The 18,211-nt window shown below is 35.2% G+C and overlaps 1 protein-coding gene across 1 annotated transcript in view; it reads right to left on the bottom strand.

The window, feature by feature from the left end:
- LOC148946209 (D-lactate dehydrogenase, mitochondrial-like) overlaps window positions 1-18,211 on the bottom strand; it is a 531,845-nt gene that overhangs the window by 451,057 nt on the left and 62,577 nt on the right. The window contains exon 6 of the mRNA XM_089097633.1: window positions 10,720-10,848. Within this exon, the coding sequence (XP_088953759.1) occupies window positions 10,720-10,848 (129 nt within the window). The remainder of the gene's footprint in view (window positions 1-10,719; window positions 10,849-18,211) is intronic.

Raw genomic sequence — 18,211 nt, 5'->3', positions numbered from 1 at the left:
CAAGTTCTCTTCTTAAAATTTCTCAATTAAAAGAAAAAAGCTAAAGTTCAATTCTAATTTTCTCCAAAAAAAAAAAAAAGCTTCCACTTCAGTTGTAATTTTTCCCAGAAGTGAAAAAAATTAAAATTCTGTTCTAAATTTTTCTGTTTAGATAGAAAAGAGTCATACTTTGATTGTGAATATTCTCCATCAAGATAAAAAGTTCCACTTTAAATCTGAGTTTTCTCAATGAAAGAAAGAAAAGTTCAAGTTCTCTTCTGAAAAATTTCTCAATGAAAAAGTTACGGATCAATTCTAATTTTTTCAAAAATAAAAGGTTTCTTTTTTTAATTTCTGAATTTTCTAAAAAAAGTTACTGATCAATTCTAATTTTTTCCAATGAAAATAAAATTTCTCAATTTTATTAATTTCTGAATTTTCTCAATTAAAAAAAAGTTACAGTTCAACTCTAAATTTTTCCATAGAAGTTAGAAAAAAGTTATATTCCGATTCTGAATTTTTCCTCCAAGAAGAAACAAAGTTCTGCTTTAATTCTATATTTTCTCAAAAAAGTGAAGTAAAGTTCAAGTTATCTTCTGAAAGTTTTTCAAGAGAAAAGAAAAGGTTCCACTTTAATTCACAACAAAGTTTTCACAACGAAGTGAAGAAAATTTCAAGTTCTCTTCTGAATTTTCTCAAAGAAAAGAAAAAAGCCATAGTCCAATTCTAATTTTTTCCAAAGAAAATAAAAAATCTCAGACTTTTTAATAAACATTCTAAGCGTTTGACATGCCATTGCTTCATAAAATAATAGAAATATAACAACATACCGCACACACTATGTCATTTGTAACAACGACAATCTGAATATTAACATACAGATATGTCATATAAATTATTACACGTTATTATTATCATTGAGCAACCTTAGACATTTTAAATCTCTTTCATAAAATAATTCATCATGTTCTCTCTTAATACTAAACTTATTCGCTTCTCTTAGTTCGTAACTAGTAGAATAATAATTATTCCATTTTGAGTCATAAACAATTTTTACTGGGATGTCACATACAGGTTCAATACACGTTTCATCCTCTATATTTTTTTATTAATAGACTATATGATCATTGGTAGTAGTAATGTTCACTTGTGCTGTATTCTCCATTAATTTATGTTTAGATTCATTAGTGATATTGTCTGAAAATGCCCTTTTATTTTGACAACAATGTCATTGTTTATTATCAAATTCTTTTTACAGATGTAACAATTCTGACTCGTAGACAAGATATGATTTATGATATTAGTGCAGTAGTATGCATGTCTTCTATCTCCCTTTGGTTTTATTCGCATGCTAACACCGGAAAGATGACGATAAGATTTATCAACGGGTAACATGTTACCAGAACCATTAGCTAGAAGTTGCCCCTATTCATCAACTATTATTCTTATGTTGGCATTCTCTTTGAGTAGTAACTTCTCTGGAAATGATACTTTCACATATCCACCATTTGCATGATAGAAATTTTTGGGTACTCCAAAGGAATTTAACTCCTCGCTGCCATGACAACGTAGGCATACATTCCCAATAAGATCTCCACTACTACTTGTTTCATAGTTCAAATATATCTCTTTGTCAGCATTCAAGGCAACGATGACTTTATCATGTGTACACATTTTCCTGGAATAATTGATTTTCACTTTTTCTTTTAAAATATGATGCCCGTGTTTATCCCTCCAATGTGTGAAAATTACTGATTTAATACATGCAATAAACTAGGTAGTCTCGATAACCTACCATGGAGTCCAACTGGGAAAGCCGCTTCCGATGTTAGAGCAAGCATAAAGTACGTTTGGTACAGCCACAAGCAGACATAGTGAGAGAGAAATGCAAAGTCGACATAGCTTTATTTCATTTTAAAGGTTAATTTACACTAGGTTACGTGCACGCACGTAAAGGGAAATAGAAGACATGCATACTGCTGCACCAATATCATAAATCATATCTTGCCTAAGTGCCAGAACTGTTACCTCTGTAAAAATAATGTGATAATAGACAATGAAATCGCTGTCATAATAAAAGGGCATTGGTAGACAATATCACTAAAGAACATAAAGATAAATTAATGGAGAATAAAGAACTTTTCTTCACTTCGTTGTGAAAACTCAGAATTAAAGTGGAACCTTTTCTCTTCTCTGGGAAAACATTCAGAAGAGAACTTGAACTTTCCTTCACTTCATCGAGAAATTAAAGAATTAAATCAGAACCTTTTCTCTTCTTGGAGGAAGAATTCAGAATTGAAGTAAAACTTTTTTCTAACTTCTATGGAAAAATTTGGAATTGAACTGTAACTTTTTTATTTGAGAAAATTCAGAAGAGAACTTGAACTTTTCTTCACTTCTTCGAGAAAACTCAGCATTAAAAGTGGAATTATTTATCTTCAGAAGAGAGATTGTACTTTTCTTCACCTCTCGGAGAACACTCAGAATTAAAGTGGAACTTTTTCTATCTTCCTGGAGAATATACAGAATTCAACTGTAACTTCTTTTCTATCTTCTACGGAGAAGTTTAGAACAGAAATTAAAAAAAATTTCATATCTGAGAAAATTCTGAACTGAAATAGAGCTTTTTACTCTTTTTTGATAAGACTCAAAACTGAGCTAACTTTTTTTCTCTTCTTTAGTAAAATTTAGCATAAATATTGAACATTTTTGCCCTTCACTGGTAAAAATCAGAATGAAAGTGGAATTCTTTATTTTCAAGGCGAATATTCAAGACCAAAGTAAAAGTTTTTTCTATGTTTTGTGAGAAACTTAGCACATAACTTTAAAAAATTTTCACCTCTTTGAGAAAAATCAGAACTGAAGTAGAACCTTTTTATTTTCTCAAGAAAAATTAGAATAGATCGGTAGCTTATTTTTTTTCTTTGAAAAAATTCAGAAGAAAACTTGAACTTTTCTTCACTTTATTGAGAAAACTCAGAATAAAAGTATAACTTTTTATCTTAAGAAGAGAACTTGAACTTTTCTTCAACTCTTTGAGAAAACTCAGAATTAAAGTGGAACTCTTTATCTTCATGGTGAATATTGACAATCATAGTATAACTTTTTCTATCTGCAATAAGAAATTTCGAACAGAACTTTAGTTTTTTTTCATTTCTTTGAGAAAAATCAGAACTGAAAAGGAATATGTTTATTTTGTCTGGAAAAAAAAGGACGGCTCTGTAATTTGTTTCTTTTCATTGAGAAAATTCAGAAGAGAACTTGAACTTTTCTTCACATCGTTGAGAAAACTCTGATTTAAAGTGGAATTTTTTATCTTGATGGAGAATATTCACAATCAAAGTATGACTTTTTTCCCACTTGAACAGAAAAATTTAGTTAAAGTGAGTTAAAACTAGTAAGTAAGTAAGTTGAAATTTAGTTAAAACTCTGAGTTAAAGTGGAACTCTTTATCTTCATGGTGAATATTCGCAATCAAAGTATAACTTTTTTATATCTTTTACGAGAAATTAGAACAGAACATTAAATTTTTTTTAACCTCTTTGAGAAAAATCAGAACTGAAGTGGAACCTTTCAATTTCTCCTTAAAAAACTAGAATCGATCAGTAACGTATTTTTTCTTAGTGAAAATTCAGAAGAAAACTTGAACTTTCCTTAACTTTATTGAGAAAACTCAGAATTAAAGTGGAACTTTTTATCTTAAGAAGAGAACTTGAGATGTTCTTCAATTCTTTGAGAAAACTCAGAATTAAAGTGGAACTCGTTGTCTTCATGATGAATATTCGAAATCATAGTATAACTTTTTTCTTTTTATCATTGAGAAAACTCAGAAGAGAACTTGAACTTTTCTTCACTTTATTGAGAAAACTCAGAATTAAAGTGGAAATTTTTATCTTCGGAAGAGAATTTGAACTTTTCTTCACTTCTTTGAGAAAACTCAGAATTAAAGTGGAACTCTTTATCTTCAAGGCGAATATTCTCAATCATAGTATAACTTTTTTCTATCTTTAATAAGAAATTTAGAGTAGAACTTTTAATTTTTTTTCATTTCTTTGAGAAAAATTAGAACTGAATTGGAATCTTTTTATTTTCTCTTGAAAAAAATAGAATTGATCTGTAACTTGTATCTTTTCATTTAGAAAATTCAGAAGGGAACTTGAACTTTTTGTCACATCGTTCTCACGACTAAAAATTAAACTGGAACTTTTTATTTCTCCGGAAAAAAATAGAATCGATCTGTAACTTATTTATTTTCTTTGAGAAAATTCGGAATAAAACTTGAAGTCACTTTCACCTTGTTGAGAACATTCAAAGTCAAAGCGAAGCTTAACATCTATATGGTGAGTGTTCTTAATCGAAGAATACCTTTTTTCTATCTTCTATGGAAAAATTTAGAACAGAACTTTAAATTTCCTATGTCTTTGAGAATTGATTTTGTAATTAAGAATTGATCTGTAACTTATTTCTTTTCATTGCGAAAATTGAGAAAAGATTAACAAAACCACTTGTATTTTAAACGTGGTTGTTAATATATGTGAAAACTAAAACCAAACTTTGTTTAACAAAAAATCAAATTTTTTATTAAAATCAGATGCATTTTAAACGTGGATGTTCGTATTTCTGGAAATTAAAACCCAACTTTATGAAAAAGAATCAAATATTATTAATAACATTAGATGTATTTTGAACATGGTTGTTCTTATTTCTGAAAACTAAAACCCAAATTTAGTAAAAAAGCAAATATTATTAATAAAACCAGATAAATTTTAAATCTAGAAGTTCTTATTTCTGAAAACTAAAGCCAAACTTTATTCAAAAAAAGTCGTAAAGTACTGTTGGGAGTGGAAAAAGATGAGTAGTTTAACTTTCAAAACGGGTTTAGGAGGAATTTTAAGAAAAGAATTTGATCTGAAACAATATAATAATGCCTTTTGAAAAGAATTTCTTGGTGTTGGGGTATGCAAAAAAATCGTAAAGTAATTTTGGGGGTGAAAAAAGGATGAGTAGTTCAATTTGTAAAACTGATTTAGGAGGAATATTAAGAAAAGAGATTGTTCTGAAATAATATAATAAAGAATTTTGAAAAGTATTGCTTGGTATTGGGTATGCAAAAAGTCGTAAAGTAATGTTGGGAGTGAAAAAAGATTTCCAAAACCCTTGAAAATACTAATAATATAGGGTAAAATGTTGCTATTATAGCTAGTTTAGAACGAAAATGCTCCATCAACGCTACCGAAACCCCTTGAAAATACTAATAATACAGGATAAAATGTTGCTATTGTAGCTAGTTTAGAAGAAAAATACTCTATCAAGGCTATCAGAAAATCCTTTAAAATACTAATAATACAGGGTAAAATGTTGCTATTGCAGTTAATTTAGAAGGAAGGATGAGATTTAATGTTCTTGGTAAAAGCCAGGACGAGATTCAATGTCCTTGGTAAAAGTCTGGAAGATATTTTAGGTAAAACCTTGGACGAGATTTAAAGTCCTTGGTAAAAGCCTAGACGAGATTTAATGTCCTTGGTAAAAGCCTGAGAAGGAGATTTAATGTCCTTGGTAAAAGCATCTTGAATATTTAGTATTGTAGCCCTTTGATTTACTGTAAATATCAAGTCGAACAAAAAAAAAACAAAAAAACAAAAAAACAACTACAACAAAAAAAACGAGAATATTCAAATAAAGAAGTCATCTCGTTACCCCAGATTTACATAAAGTGAAACGTTTGTTTTTTTTGGCAATATTTATAAGCCGAAACTCATTGAATCACTAAATAAAGGTACTAAATTTATCTGACATTTCATGTGCCCCCTTTTTTCATGTTTTTGCAACACATTTGTACTATATATTAAATATTGTTATTTATTTACATGTTTTAAATGCAATTAATCAGGAGTTTTAGGGGCCGATACCTCAAATTATATCTTGGATATATCCGGGTATGATTTGGAAAACAGCCAGAAGTCTTTCAAAATAGAGAGTAATTATATTTATTTTAAGTTTTAAACTTGTTCCCTGCTTTAGCTGAAATACCTTTTCTGTTTGTTAATTTCTGTGTCTCAAGCGCGTCGCTTAGGAACAATAAACTATTCAACGTTTTGTAAACAATTTTCAAACTGTATCTAACCAGAAGTCAATTAATTTAGCAGATCGATCAGAAAACGTGCTTTGAAAATAGACGTTTCGATGTGTCTTAATTTTGAAAGTACTAGTAATTTCTTTTAATATGGATTTTATTGGTGATGTTTGCATGAATATCTGATGCGCTAAGGTTAGTAAAGAGAAAAAGTCATAACGAGGAAACATTTTAGGCCACGGGGGGGGGGGCTTTAAAAAAAGGATAACGTTGTAAATGACATATTTGATAATGTTAGGCAAAAAGTATCAGAATTGGATACTCAAAGCATCTGATTGTCTAAGTCCCGAAAGATGAGGTCAGAAATGACGTTCTGATAACTTTTTTCTTACACATGTTTAACTCTTAGTGGAGCCTCTATATTGAAAATAGGAGGGTATCCTAAAAAAAATTTTGACGAAGGGCCCCCTAGGAGGTTGGGAAGAGGTGAACCATGGAGGTTAAGGTCATTGGTTACACATTTTTAACTCTTAATGGAGCCTCTATAATGAAAATTGGAGGGTATCCTAAAAAAAGTTGGATGAAGGGCCCCCTCGGAGGTTGGGGAGAGGTGACCCTTGGAGGTTAAGGTCATTGTTGTTTGCGGCCCTTGATGGTTCAAATCCATAATCGTCTCACTAGTTGATTTCTAAGGATTGTTCTGAATTTCTTTATGAAAATTCTTTTCTTGGCAACAACATCTTTATTAGTATCAACTTTTTATATTGATAACACTGCTTAAATGGTACTTGTGTATTATACAGAACACAGTCGACAACCACTAAAATAGAAAAATAATATGCATCTCTTAATAGAGTTAACATTCCCTAAGATGCCTTACCTTTTCGTTTCTACTTTCAAATCCCCTAAAATGTCAATTAATCTCTGACGTTTCCTATGTTCTGGCAAGTGTGCACAGATATATTTTAAATTCCCGTGAAACCTTCTAAATTTATGAACATGTCTCATGTAGAAGTTGTGTTATAACAGTTACGTAAATTCATTGCTCTGGTGATGTAATCTTGTACCGGTCGTATTCAATGAGCGTGTGGCTGTGATGTCACTCCCGGTTGGATTCAAAGTAGGTCAATACCCATATATGGACTCCTGTTCAAATGTCAACCCCCCCCCCCCTCTACTTGTTTACAGGGTGTGGAGCCAACAGAGAACGCATAACAGTGACAATTAGTCCTGCACGACTGAAAACCCTTTCTGCTGCGGCACTTTTGCCACCAACGATATAACTTTTCTTGCCAAGGCTGAAATCCATGACAGCAGAATAGAACATATTTATAAGAAGGCAATGGTTTTATTGATTACATCGACTAGGACAGGGCCATCTCCTGGCATGGGCTGCAAAGGCCAGATAAAATCGACTTGACGCCAAATCACATCGTCATTTTCATCCTGTTCTACATCATTGCTCACAAACATTTATCTGATCAAGCAGCCTCCTTTTTCTTATGTATGATCATGAGGAGATTTAGAGTTTCTGCTCTTCTGAGAATCACCATTAGCCATATTTACACAACTGATTGGGGTAGCTGTTCCACCGAAAGCACTAGAGATTACAACCTCCCCCTCAAGCTTTCCGAGGGCCATCTCCTCTTTGTACCAAAGAATTTCTACTGCACTAAAATACTAACTACAAGTTGAACTGGAGGAGCCTGGATTGTTGATTGGATAAATTCCATTCACCAGAGATGTCATAAAATACCTTATGTCAGTCTCTAGTACTAGAGTCTTAACAATTTTGAGCAAAAATTCCCTTCTTGTCAGTGAACCATCAAGAAGGTTCAGATGGTCATCAGTTTCATTTATTTTGAATGTTTTGAAGTCCAAAAGTGCAGCTGACTTTTCTGTCAGAAGCAAAATACAGCTACTACCGTTAGGCTGCTCCTCAAGGTGACCTTTTAGGAGGCCCAAACAGAGCAGAGCAAAATTTAGGCTAGAAAAGAATTCTCCATCAATGGCCTTGACTGTAGTAGAAAAATTTGACAGTAGAAAGCAACGGTCAAGCATCAATTCATATTCCTCATCATCTAGAACAAGGCCAGGTTTCCCAATTTTACACAGAACACTTGCCAGAGGGCCTTTGTATTGAATAATACTTTGCGTCATACTACATGTTGCATTCCAACTTACAGGCAAATGCCGTTTTAAGGACCTGTATTGTTCATATTTTGGTAACATAGGAGGCAGATGATCAGCAACCTCCACAATTGGCAACTGAGCACCAGCATCAAGAACCTAATCTAAATTACAAAAACTTCTAAGGAATTCATTTCTGTTCTAAATTTGAGTTTTTTCGAGTAGGTTGTTAGGAAGACAAAGAATATTTTCATGTAAGTTTACTTCTTCCATTTTGTACATGCTTCCATGTACATATGTAAAAAAAAAGCATGTGCCTATGTAAAAACCTTGTTCTAAGGCTTTTGTAGAATAGCTGCCTTTTTCGGATATGGTAAAGCAGTTATAAATAAGGTATTCAATAAAAACCATGGCTAGTCGAAGGTCTTTTTTTTTAGAAAATGTTACATTGCAGCGAAGAGGACAGAAACAAGTGAATGGTATTCTGAAGTCTATAGTTGATGAGTTGACAAAAAAACATTTTGAGAGGATCCAAAATTTTTGCATTCACCATTAAATAGTAGATTTTGTATTATATTTGCCTCTCAATAGTCTCAGAAAATAATTCGGCACTTCAAATTTTCGGTGGCGCGCCGCCACCGACCGTATCAGCGGCGGCGTCGGAGCGCTGAAGCTTTTTCAGCGGCGGTGAGCTGAAAGGTTTACGGTAGCGCGCCACCGATTTTCAGCGCAGCTTCGGGGACTAATTGATAGTATTTTGTGTTTGCTTCAAGCTTGAATTATTATATGACGATATTTCTTCCCGTCTTTGGTTTGAGTCGGGCTTGAGTGGGGGGTAGTTCCCTCGTATTTAGGGTAACCCTGGGTGTCTTATATAAATCAAACAGAAGAAAACTGACAAATATTTTCTGTATTAAACAATAAATAACCATTAGTCAATTAAAACGACCAATATAAAGTCAAACAAGTAACATCAAGCAAATAAATAATCAACTCAAACTTAAAACAAAATGAAACTATTACAAAGAGGAACAGAGATAAAACCCCCTATGCCTTCTAGAAACAAGAATGTCATTTGTGGTTTGCTGAAACAACTTTTATTTCGAGCTGTGTGTTTTTATTTGGAATTACATCGACAAAAAGAGAGAAAATCCCCATAATAACCGAAATTACTGAAAAGAACCAATGCAATGCAGGTTGAAGTTTAATGTAGATTGATATTCATTCCTGAAAGTAGCAAAAATATTGCATTTATTAACAAAATGAAAGAGAAAATGTTCAAAATATACCTTGTTTTCAGCAAAGCACGAATGGCGTCCAGCTATTTAGAAGGCCCTAGTTCTACTCCTATTTGAGGTAGTTTCTATTCGTTTGAGGTTGATTATATCATTTATTACAATTTCTAATTGCTTTGGGTTTCACTTATTTATCGATAGTGAATTATGTTCGTTTTGCACTTGAATGACAATTTGACTTTATTTCTGCTCGTCTTAGATTTAATTTAGCTTTTTATATTTCTTTAAAAAACTTCCTTTTTGTATTTTATTTTTAATTATTCACTAAATGAGTTTTGACACATTATTAAGTTTTGATTTAAAGAGTCGGGTTAAAGTGGGAAGTACCCCTCTCACCTTTAGGGGAACCCTGGACAGGCCTTTAAAAACGAACAGAAATTAAATAAAACAACATTTTCAGGTGAAAATGAAAAGCAACAATAAAACGTAAAACGAGTAGAAGTTACTCTGTATATGGTAAACTGCCCCTTCCTCAATCACTCGCTCTTTACGCTAGAATCTGAAACTTTTTCCTAATTCTTTAAGAACGACTAATCATACATAAGGCCCTATGGAATGGAGTAAGTAACAAGTACTTTTAACCCACTAAAAAAAATTAGTGTGCATACTGTGGGGCTAAGGAGGGGGTAGCCTTCTTCCCAATATAAGGAGTAATTTCTATTCGTGAGGCTATTTTCTTTAGTTTCATATTTAAAGGAATGACTGAATTTGATTCGAGATTTTGCATGACTGAGTAACAATCTTTAAAAAATGGGTCCATTTAAAAAGTAATGTCACAAAATGAACCAATATTCGAATTCCCTGTTTCTTTGCTAATTTACAAATCTACAAAACTGTGTTTTTTTTCTACGACTTCCCTAGCCGACTGTTTTATACCTGTATCATTAGAAATAGCTGTTATTACATTAAACTATACAAAATGGTCAGGGAGATAAATATATACTCTCCCAGCGCAAAAGTTTCAGTGGACTTTCCAAATTTGACAGCCTTGCCTATGGAATGTGGTGATCGTCCCAGAAATTGTCGGTGATTTCGGGAAATGTATAAACTTGCCATAAGAGCAAGGAATTTTTCAAAGAGCAAGAAATTTAGAAAGCTGCCCAAAAGCCTGATAAATCTGAGGTATGCTTCAAAATTATGATTGAATAAAATTTCGTTAAATTTTTCATTAAAACCTGGTACATAAGGTAAAGAGAGCTGGAACTTATATCTTTTTAGCGAATACAAGAAAGAGCTATTTACCAACTGTTTCCGCCTGTACAAGGACATCATTTTCTGTACCATGAAATTCTAAGAAGAGTGTAGGAGTTACATCATAGTCAAGCTTGCTGTACCTATTACAAGCCGCAATTGCCACGTCATCAAGTAGCTCTGAAACAAAGAAGAAAGTTACTAAATCACAAATTCTTTCTTTTAAGGCTAAAATCATAAGGCCTACTTATTTTTGTGATGATTACGGCCTTGACCATACTAACAGCATTTTTAGTTAGTCTAACCCAAAGAGGTCTAAGGGGAAACTTTTAAATTCTGTCAGGACCACTTAATAATCTAGGCCTACCAGTAAATAGTCCCAATTGTGAGTTTCTATCTGTTAATAATAAATCTGATCATTCTCTTCTGCTTGACTCGATAGTATTTCAATCCAAAAAGAGCTTTAGCGGTGAAGCATCTCGCTTGCAGGATTCCTCAAGGCTACTAACTCTTTATTTTTCAAACAATTTAAAATGCCGTTGAAAAGAGACTTCCAATAAAAAGCAAAGGGCCATACCTCAAAACCTAAACGAGCAGAGATGGTCACATACTAAGTCAAGTCTAAAACGAACAAATATTAAAAATATGACAACGGGCTTGGAAATAACACACACTACTTTTGACGAATAGATGAACCCTAAAACGAACAAAAATTATTAATATACGAGTAAGTAGAGTAGTACATTCCATTTCTAATACTTTATGTTCCTTCCTGTGCTATTCTGGGCCTTTACGTTCCTTCCTATGCTATTTGGGTAGATTATGTTCCTTCCTGTGCTATTTGGGTAGATTATGGGACGTATACACCTTTTCAAAGAGAGCGGAGGTTACTCCATATACAATAACTTGATTTGGACTAGTGATTACATACTATGTTATGAAGGACAGGTTTCTGACAGACCAAATTGCCAAAAAAAATTAAGTTTTGAGGAGATTACGTTCCTTGGCACCTTTTCATGTTTTCAATCAGATGGGTTTTGAAAGCACAGTGTGTACATGTGTGTAGGCTTTGTTATATAAAAAATTGGACGCTACAATCAGAATTCTTTGATTGACATTTGCAAAAAAGGGTTTAGCATTTGCAATTTGATCCTATTAAGGTGGAAAAAAAAGAGTTTAGCATTCGCGAATACTTCAGAGCCGACTTGCTAGCGAAAAACCCGTGTGATTGACTTGAAATAAAAATTTTAACAAGAAATGGCTGAAAAGTGTTTTGGGGGAGATGGGATGATTGTGTACTGTATACTACACAAGTGATGTTTGGACAGTTGTCAATTTAAAATAGTTTAACGTTATACTATACGAAGAAGTAAAACGAATTTTTTTGTTAAATAAGTAGTTCTTGTATCTTTTAAAAGAGCTTTACGGGGTTTGAGAGACTCGGTTGACAGATTCCGTGTGGTTTTTCTTTACTTGGTGCCCATTAAAAACGAAATTCTTGTGTTAAATAAGTAGTTCTTGTATCTTTTAAAAGAGCTTTACGGGGTTTGAGAGACTCGGTTGCCTGATTCCGTGTGGCTTTTCTTTACTTGGTGCCAATTAAAAACGATTTTTTTTGTTAAATAAGTAGTTCTTGTATCTTTTAAAAGAGCTTTACGGGGTTTGAGAGACTCTGTTGCTTGATTCCGGGTGGTTTTTATTTAATTTGTGCACATTAAAAAAGAAATTTTTGTGTTAAATAAGTAGCTCTTGTATCTTTTAAAAGAGCTTTACGGGGTTTTAGAGACTCGGTTGCCTGATTCCGTGTGGTTTTTCTTTACTTGGTGCCCATTCAAAACGAAATTTTTGTGTTAAATATGTAGTTCTTGTATCTTTTAAAAGAGCTTTATTGGGTTTGAGAGACTTTGTTGCCTGAGTCCTTGTGGTGTTTCTGTACGTTATGCATATTAAAAATGAATTTCCTGTGTTAAATAAACATTTCTTGTATCATTTAAAAGAGAGTTACGAGTGTTGAGACTCTGTTGCCTGATTCCGTGTGGGTTTTCTTTACTTGGTGCTCAATAAAACCGAAATTTTTGTCTTAAATAAGTAGTTTTTGTATCTTTTAAAAGAGCTTTAAGGGGTTTGAGAGACTCGGTTGCCTGATTCCGTGTGGTTTTTCTTTACTTAGTGCCCATTAAAAACGAAGTTTTTGTGTTAAATAAGTAGTTCTTGTATCTGTTAAAAGACCTTTAAGGGGTTTGAGAGTCTCGGTTGCCTGATTCCGTGTGGCTTTTCTTTACTTGATACCCATTAAAAACGAAATTTTTGTGTTAAATAAGTAGTTCTTATATCTTTTAAAAGAGCTTTACGGTGTTTGAGAGACGCTGTTGCCTGATTCCGTGTGGTTTTTCTTTACTTGGTCCCCATTAAAAAAGAAAGTTTTGTGTTAAATAAGTAGTACTTGTATCTTTTAAAAGAGCTTTACGGGGTTTGAGAGACTCGGTTGCATTGTATTTTCCATAATTTTCTTACAAGAAACTAGAGTTTACGGTCAAAAACCATTATTAGCTCAAATTTTATAGAAATAGTTTTATTTTTCGATCCGAAAATAGACTAAAGTTTCAGATTTGAATCAGAGAATTGTATTTTCCATAGTTTTCTTACATCTTTGGAAATCATTAACGATAACAAACATGTTTTCGACCAGATGGGTTTTTGAAAGCACATTCAGCATGGCGTGCGCTATTTTTTTTATCATGAACCCTTTAGAGACCAATTTGATCAATATGGAGAAAGTTCAAATAGAATCGTTACTGATATTGATATTAGTGCGTAAACTACAAACTGACAAAAATATGTGTGTGTGTGTGTGGTGTGTGTGTGTGTGTGTGTGTGGTGTGTGTGTGGTGTGTGTGTGGTGTGTGTGTGGTGTGTGTGTGGTGTGTGTAGTGTGTCTGTGTGGTGTGTGTGTGGTGTGTGTAGTGTGTGTGTGTGGTGTGTGTGTAGTGTGTGTGTGTGTGTGTGTGTGGTGTGTGTGTCGTGTGTGTTTGGTGTGTGTGTGGTCGTGTTTGTGGTGTTTTTTTTGTGTGTGTGTGTTGTGTTTGTGGTGTTTGTGTTTTGTGTATGTGGTGTGTGTGTGGTGTGTGTGTGGTGTGTGTGTGGTGTGTGTGTGGTGTGTGTGTGGTGTTTGTGTGTATGTTTGTGTGTGTGTGTGTATGTGTGTGTCTGTGTGTGTGTGTGTGTGTGTGATGTGTGTTTGTGTGTGTGTGTGTGTGTGTTTGTGTGTGATGTGTGTGTGTGTGTGTGGTGTGTGTGGTGTGTGTGTGTGTGTGGTGTGTGTGTGTGGTGTGTGTGTGTGTGTGTGTGTGTGTGTGTGTGTGTGTGTGTGTGTGTGTGTGTGTGTGTGTGTGTGTGTGTGTGTGTGTGTGTGTGTGTGTTTGTGGTCTCTGTGTGGTGTTTGTGTGGTCTCTGTTTGTGTGTGTGTTGGTGTGTGTGTGTTTTTTGTGTTTTGTGTGTGTTTGGTTTGTTTGTGGTGTGTGTGTGTTGTGTGTGTGGTGTGTGTGTGGTGTGTGTGGGTGTGTGTGGTGTGTGTGTGTGTGTGTGTGTGTGTGTGTGGTGTGTGTGTGTGGTGTGTGTGTGTGGGGTGTGTGTGTTGGGTGTGTGTGTTTTGAGTGTGTGTTTTGTGTTTTTGTGGTGTGTTGTTTTGGTGTGTTTGTGGTCGTTCTGAGTGTTTGGTGTGTGTGTGTGGTGTGTGTGTGTGGTGTGTGTGTGTGGTGTGTGTGTGTGGTGTGTGTGTGTGTGGTGGGTGTGTGTGTGTGTGTGTGTGGTTTGTGTGTGTTGTGTGGTGTGTGTGTGTGTGTGTGTGGTGTGTGTGTGTGTGGGGTGGGTGTGGTGTGTGTGGGTTTTGTGTGGGTTGTTTTGGTGTTTGTGTTTGGTGTTTTATTTTGTTGTGTGTGTGTTGTCTGTTTGTGTTGTGTGTGTGTTGTGTGTGTGTGCGTGTTGTGTGTGTGTTTTGTGTGTGGGGGGTGTGTGTTGTGTGTGTGTTTTTTGTGTGTGTGTTGTGTGTGTGTTTTGTGTGTGTGTGGTGTGTGTGTGTCGTGTGTGTGTGGATTGTGTGTGGTGTTTGTTTGGTGGTGTGTGGTGTGTGTGTGGTGTGTGTGTGGTGTGTGTGTGTGGTGTGTGTGTGGTGTGTGTGTGGTGTGTGTGTGTGTGTGTGTGTGGTGTGGTGTGTGGTGTGGTGTGGTGTGTGGTGTGGTGTGTGGTGTGGTGTGGTGTGTGGTGTGGTGTGGTGTGTGGTGTGGTGTGTGGTGTGGTGTGGTGTGTTGTGTCGTGTGGTGTTGTGTTGTGTTGTGTGTGGTGTGGTGTCGTGTGGTGTGTGGTGTGGTGTGGTGTGGTGTGTGTGTGGTGTGGTGTGGTGTGGTGTGTGGTGTCGCAACGTGACAAGGGCCCTAATAATTGACCAAACTGAAAAATGTATTTTAAAAAAGAAAGAAAACAGAAACAAAACAAGGAACAAGGGCACTAGAAAAATCTTGGAGGGGCGGGGTACCCCCCTCGATCTATGAGTGTAAAAGTCCACAGCATATAAAGGCCAATAAAACTAGATTGATTGTTTAAAATATGATAATTTTAACTCCTGGGATTTTCAAACGGATTTTATTTTTCAATATTATTGTTAATATATAAGCAAAATTTTAGAATGTATAGTCGATATAAGGCTAGGAATATAGTTGGAGAAAAGACAAGCGGTCAGGGAATAACAGGAAGGACATTCTAGGACAGATAGTGATGGTTTGAAACGCACTGAAGAAGAAGCATTGCAATGATTGTCGTATTGAAGAAGTTCTGATTGAGGAGTATTGATTAATTATGATTAAAAGCCTATTAGGGATAGGCTTGCCTGACCCGTTTGGAAAATGAATAATATAGATGTAAATAGGAACAATGAACATAGTTTAGGGTGTGGGAAGGGGTTGTCAAGGAATTTTGAGAACAAAATATGAGTAAAACAGGGAAGTGCTCTACCACCTAAAAGGTTTGCAATTTTCGTAAATGATCTACTGGCATTTATGGAAAATAAATGAACCCCTGCAGTGATTTATTTTCTACGGAAAAATTTGAATATTCAGTCAAATTGTTCTGTTAGCCGTAATTTTTGCGATATCTTTTTATAATATTTTTACTTTAAATTCGAGGTCGACAAGGAAGGGGATTTGCTAAACATGTTGATTGGAAATACGCATTATTTTTGGTCTTTTATAGGATTGAAAGTTTGAAACTATCTGATCTAATCTTCGATTCTGAGACTCATGAATATACACGAATCTTAATCCACCATTTTATTAAAGAAATCTCTCCCAGTTACATTTTTTGTACTGTTAGTTTCTCTACATAAATGCATGCCAAGGTCATTTGAAAAAAAAAACAGTTCTATTATTTTCCTTTTCAAAAAAAGGCAAATCGGACATCGTAGGTCGATACAATGAGATTTGTTACCCAGATTTCTTGTCTTCATTGAGATCACTTTATACCTCTCTACATTCCCTCTAATTGTCCGTTGGATCAAAAAAAAATAAAATAAAAAATAATAAAGAACTTTCGGAGCTGTGAATTGATAGAAACAAATTTTTTCTCCTAAAATTTGCTGTCCTGCTGTCCCAAGTGTTCCAGTACCTAATCTAAATCGAGTTCCAAGCTTGGGATTTAACATTTATCATCCTTTTCTTCTTCTTTTTTTTGTCTTGATTATTATGGAGAGACTTTCGCATAATTTCATCGCCAAAACCAAATTTTGGTTGTTACGGCGGGTTGTTGCATCTGAGATCAAACTCTGAGTCCCGTATTGCCAAACAGAAATCCATCCCCCTGCACCAATTCAGGACTAGGGATCTAAAATCGGGATGGCAGTTCGCTAATTCCGATGCTTTGGGAAAATAATGATAATAAAATAGATAGCATAATAGTATCAGCCTATATGTAATGTAGTGGCTGGATTATTCCTAATTTTGAGACCCAAAACGCATCTATCCGAATATATTGCTCTAAATAAAGGGAAGTTAGGGTGTAAATATTAAAACTCATAGAAAGACTTTTTTACAAAAAGCTGCAAAGCTTTGGCCTGAAAATGTACTATATAATGTTCTAAGATCCCCTTCTCCCGCTAGTAGTTACCTATTAGGCACTTTCAATTACACATGAAAATATACATTGAAATTGCTGTTGTTTTCAGGGGTACATGAATATATTAAAAGTTGGCACACTATAATGCATGTTATGAAACTAGAGATAATGTGGTCAAACAGGTTTTTTTCTAGTTTTTGTTGTCAATTGCACAATGAATGTACGTCATGGAAACTCTACACCTTTTCAAAGAGAGTGAAAAAAAAAGGGTTAAAGTGATTAGCAATTACGAGCGGGGATTCCCCACCTGTTCCTAAACATTGCAAAAAAAGATAGTCAAATTGCGTATTTAGGAATGTTTTTTTAGGGAAAGCTGTCAAACACCCATGTGTTATCCACAGTTCCATTTTTGAAGTCTGTGCTATCAAGAGCGGTTTCCGTATTTGTTTTGGAGAATTGCCTTAAGCCAACAATGGTTTAGAAAGAAAACAAATTAACAAGAAATGACTGAAGTGTTTTGGGGGAGATGGGGTGATTGTGTACTGTATAATACACATGGGATGTTTGGACAGTGTTGTCAATTTAAAATAGTTTAACGTTCCCTTCGTTCCCCCATTTCTGAGGGCAGGGGAGGGGGGTCAATTTTGGAGGTAAAACAAAAAATACTCAGAAGCTAAAATAAAAGGGATCTGCCTCAAGGGGAAGGCTCAGAGGCCCTTCGTTCCCCCATTTCTGAGGGCAGGGGAGGGGGGGGGGTAAATTTTGGAGGGAAAACCAAAAAAACACAGAATAGAAAAAAAATGGGATCTCCCTCAAGGGGAAGGCACAGAGGCCCATCGTCCCCCCATTTCTGAGGGCAGGGGAGGAGGGGGGCAAATTTTGGAGGGAAAACCAAAAATACTCAGAATCGAAAATAAATGGGATCTGTCTCAAAGGCAAGGCTCAGAGGCCCTTCGTTCCCCCATTTCTGAGGGCAGGGGAGGGGGGGTAAATTTTGGAGGGCAAAACCAAAAATACTCAGAATCGAAAATAATTGGGATCTGCCTCAAGGGCAAGGCTCAGAGGCCCGTCCTTCCCCCATTTCTGAGGGCAGGGGAGGGGGGGGTCAATTTTGGAGGGAAAACCAAAAATACTCAGAATCGAAAATAAATGGGATCTGCCTCAAGGGGAAGGCTCAGAGGCCCTTCTTCCCCCCATTTCTGAGGGCAGGGGAGGGGGGGGGGTAAATTTTGGAGGTAAAACCAAAAATACTCAGAATTGAAAATAAATGGGATCTGCCTCAAGGGGAAGGCTCAGAGGCCCTTCGTTCCCCTATTTCTGAGGGCTGGGGAGGGGGGGACAATTTTGGAGGGAAAACCAAAAATACATGGGATCTGCCTTAAGGGCAAGGCTCAGAGGCCCTTCGTTCCCCCATTTCTGAGGGCAGGGGAGGAGGGGGGCA

This window comes from Artemia sp. Qi Xiang Cuo, chromosome 12 (assembly GCF_049724085.1).
Source record: "Artemia sp. Qi Xiang Cuo chromosome 12, ASM4972408v1, whole genome shotgun sequence".
In the NCBI taxonomy this organism is placed as follows: Eukaryota; Metazoa; Arthropoda; class Branchiopoda; order Anostraca; family Artemiidae; genus Artemia; species Artemia sp. Qi Xiang Cuo.
The sequence above is the reverse complement of the archived record's forward strand: the minus strand, read 5'-3'. Positions and strand labels throughout refer to the sequence as shown.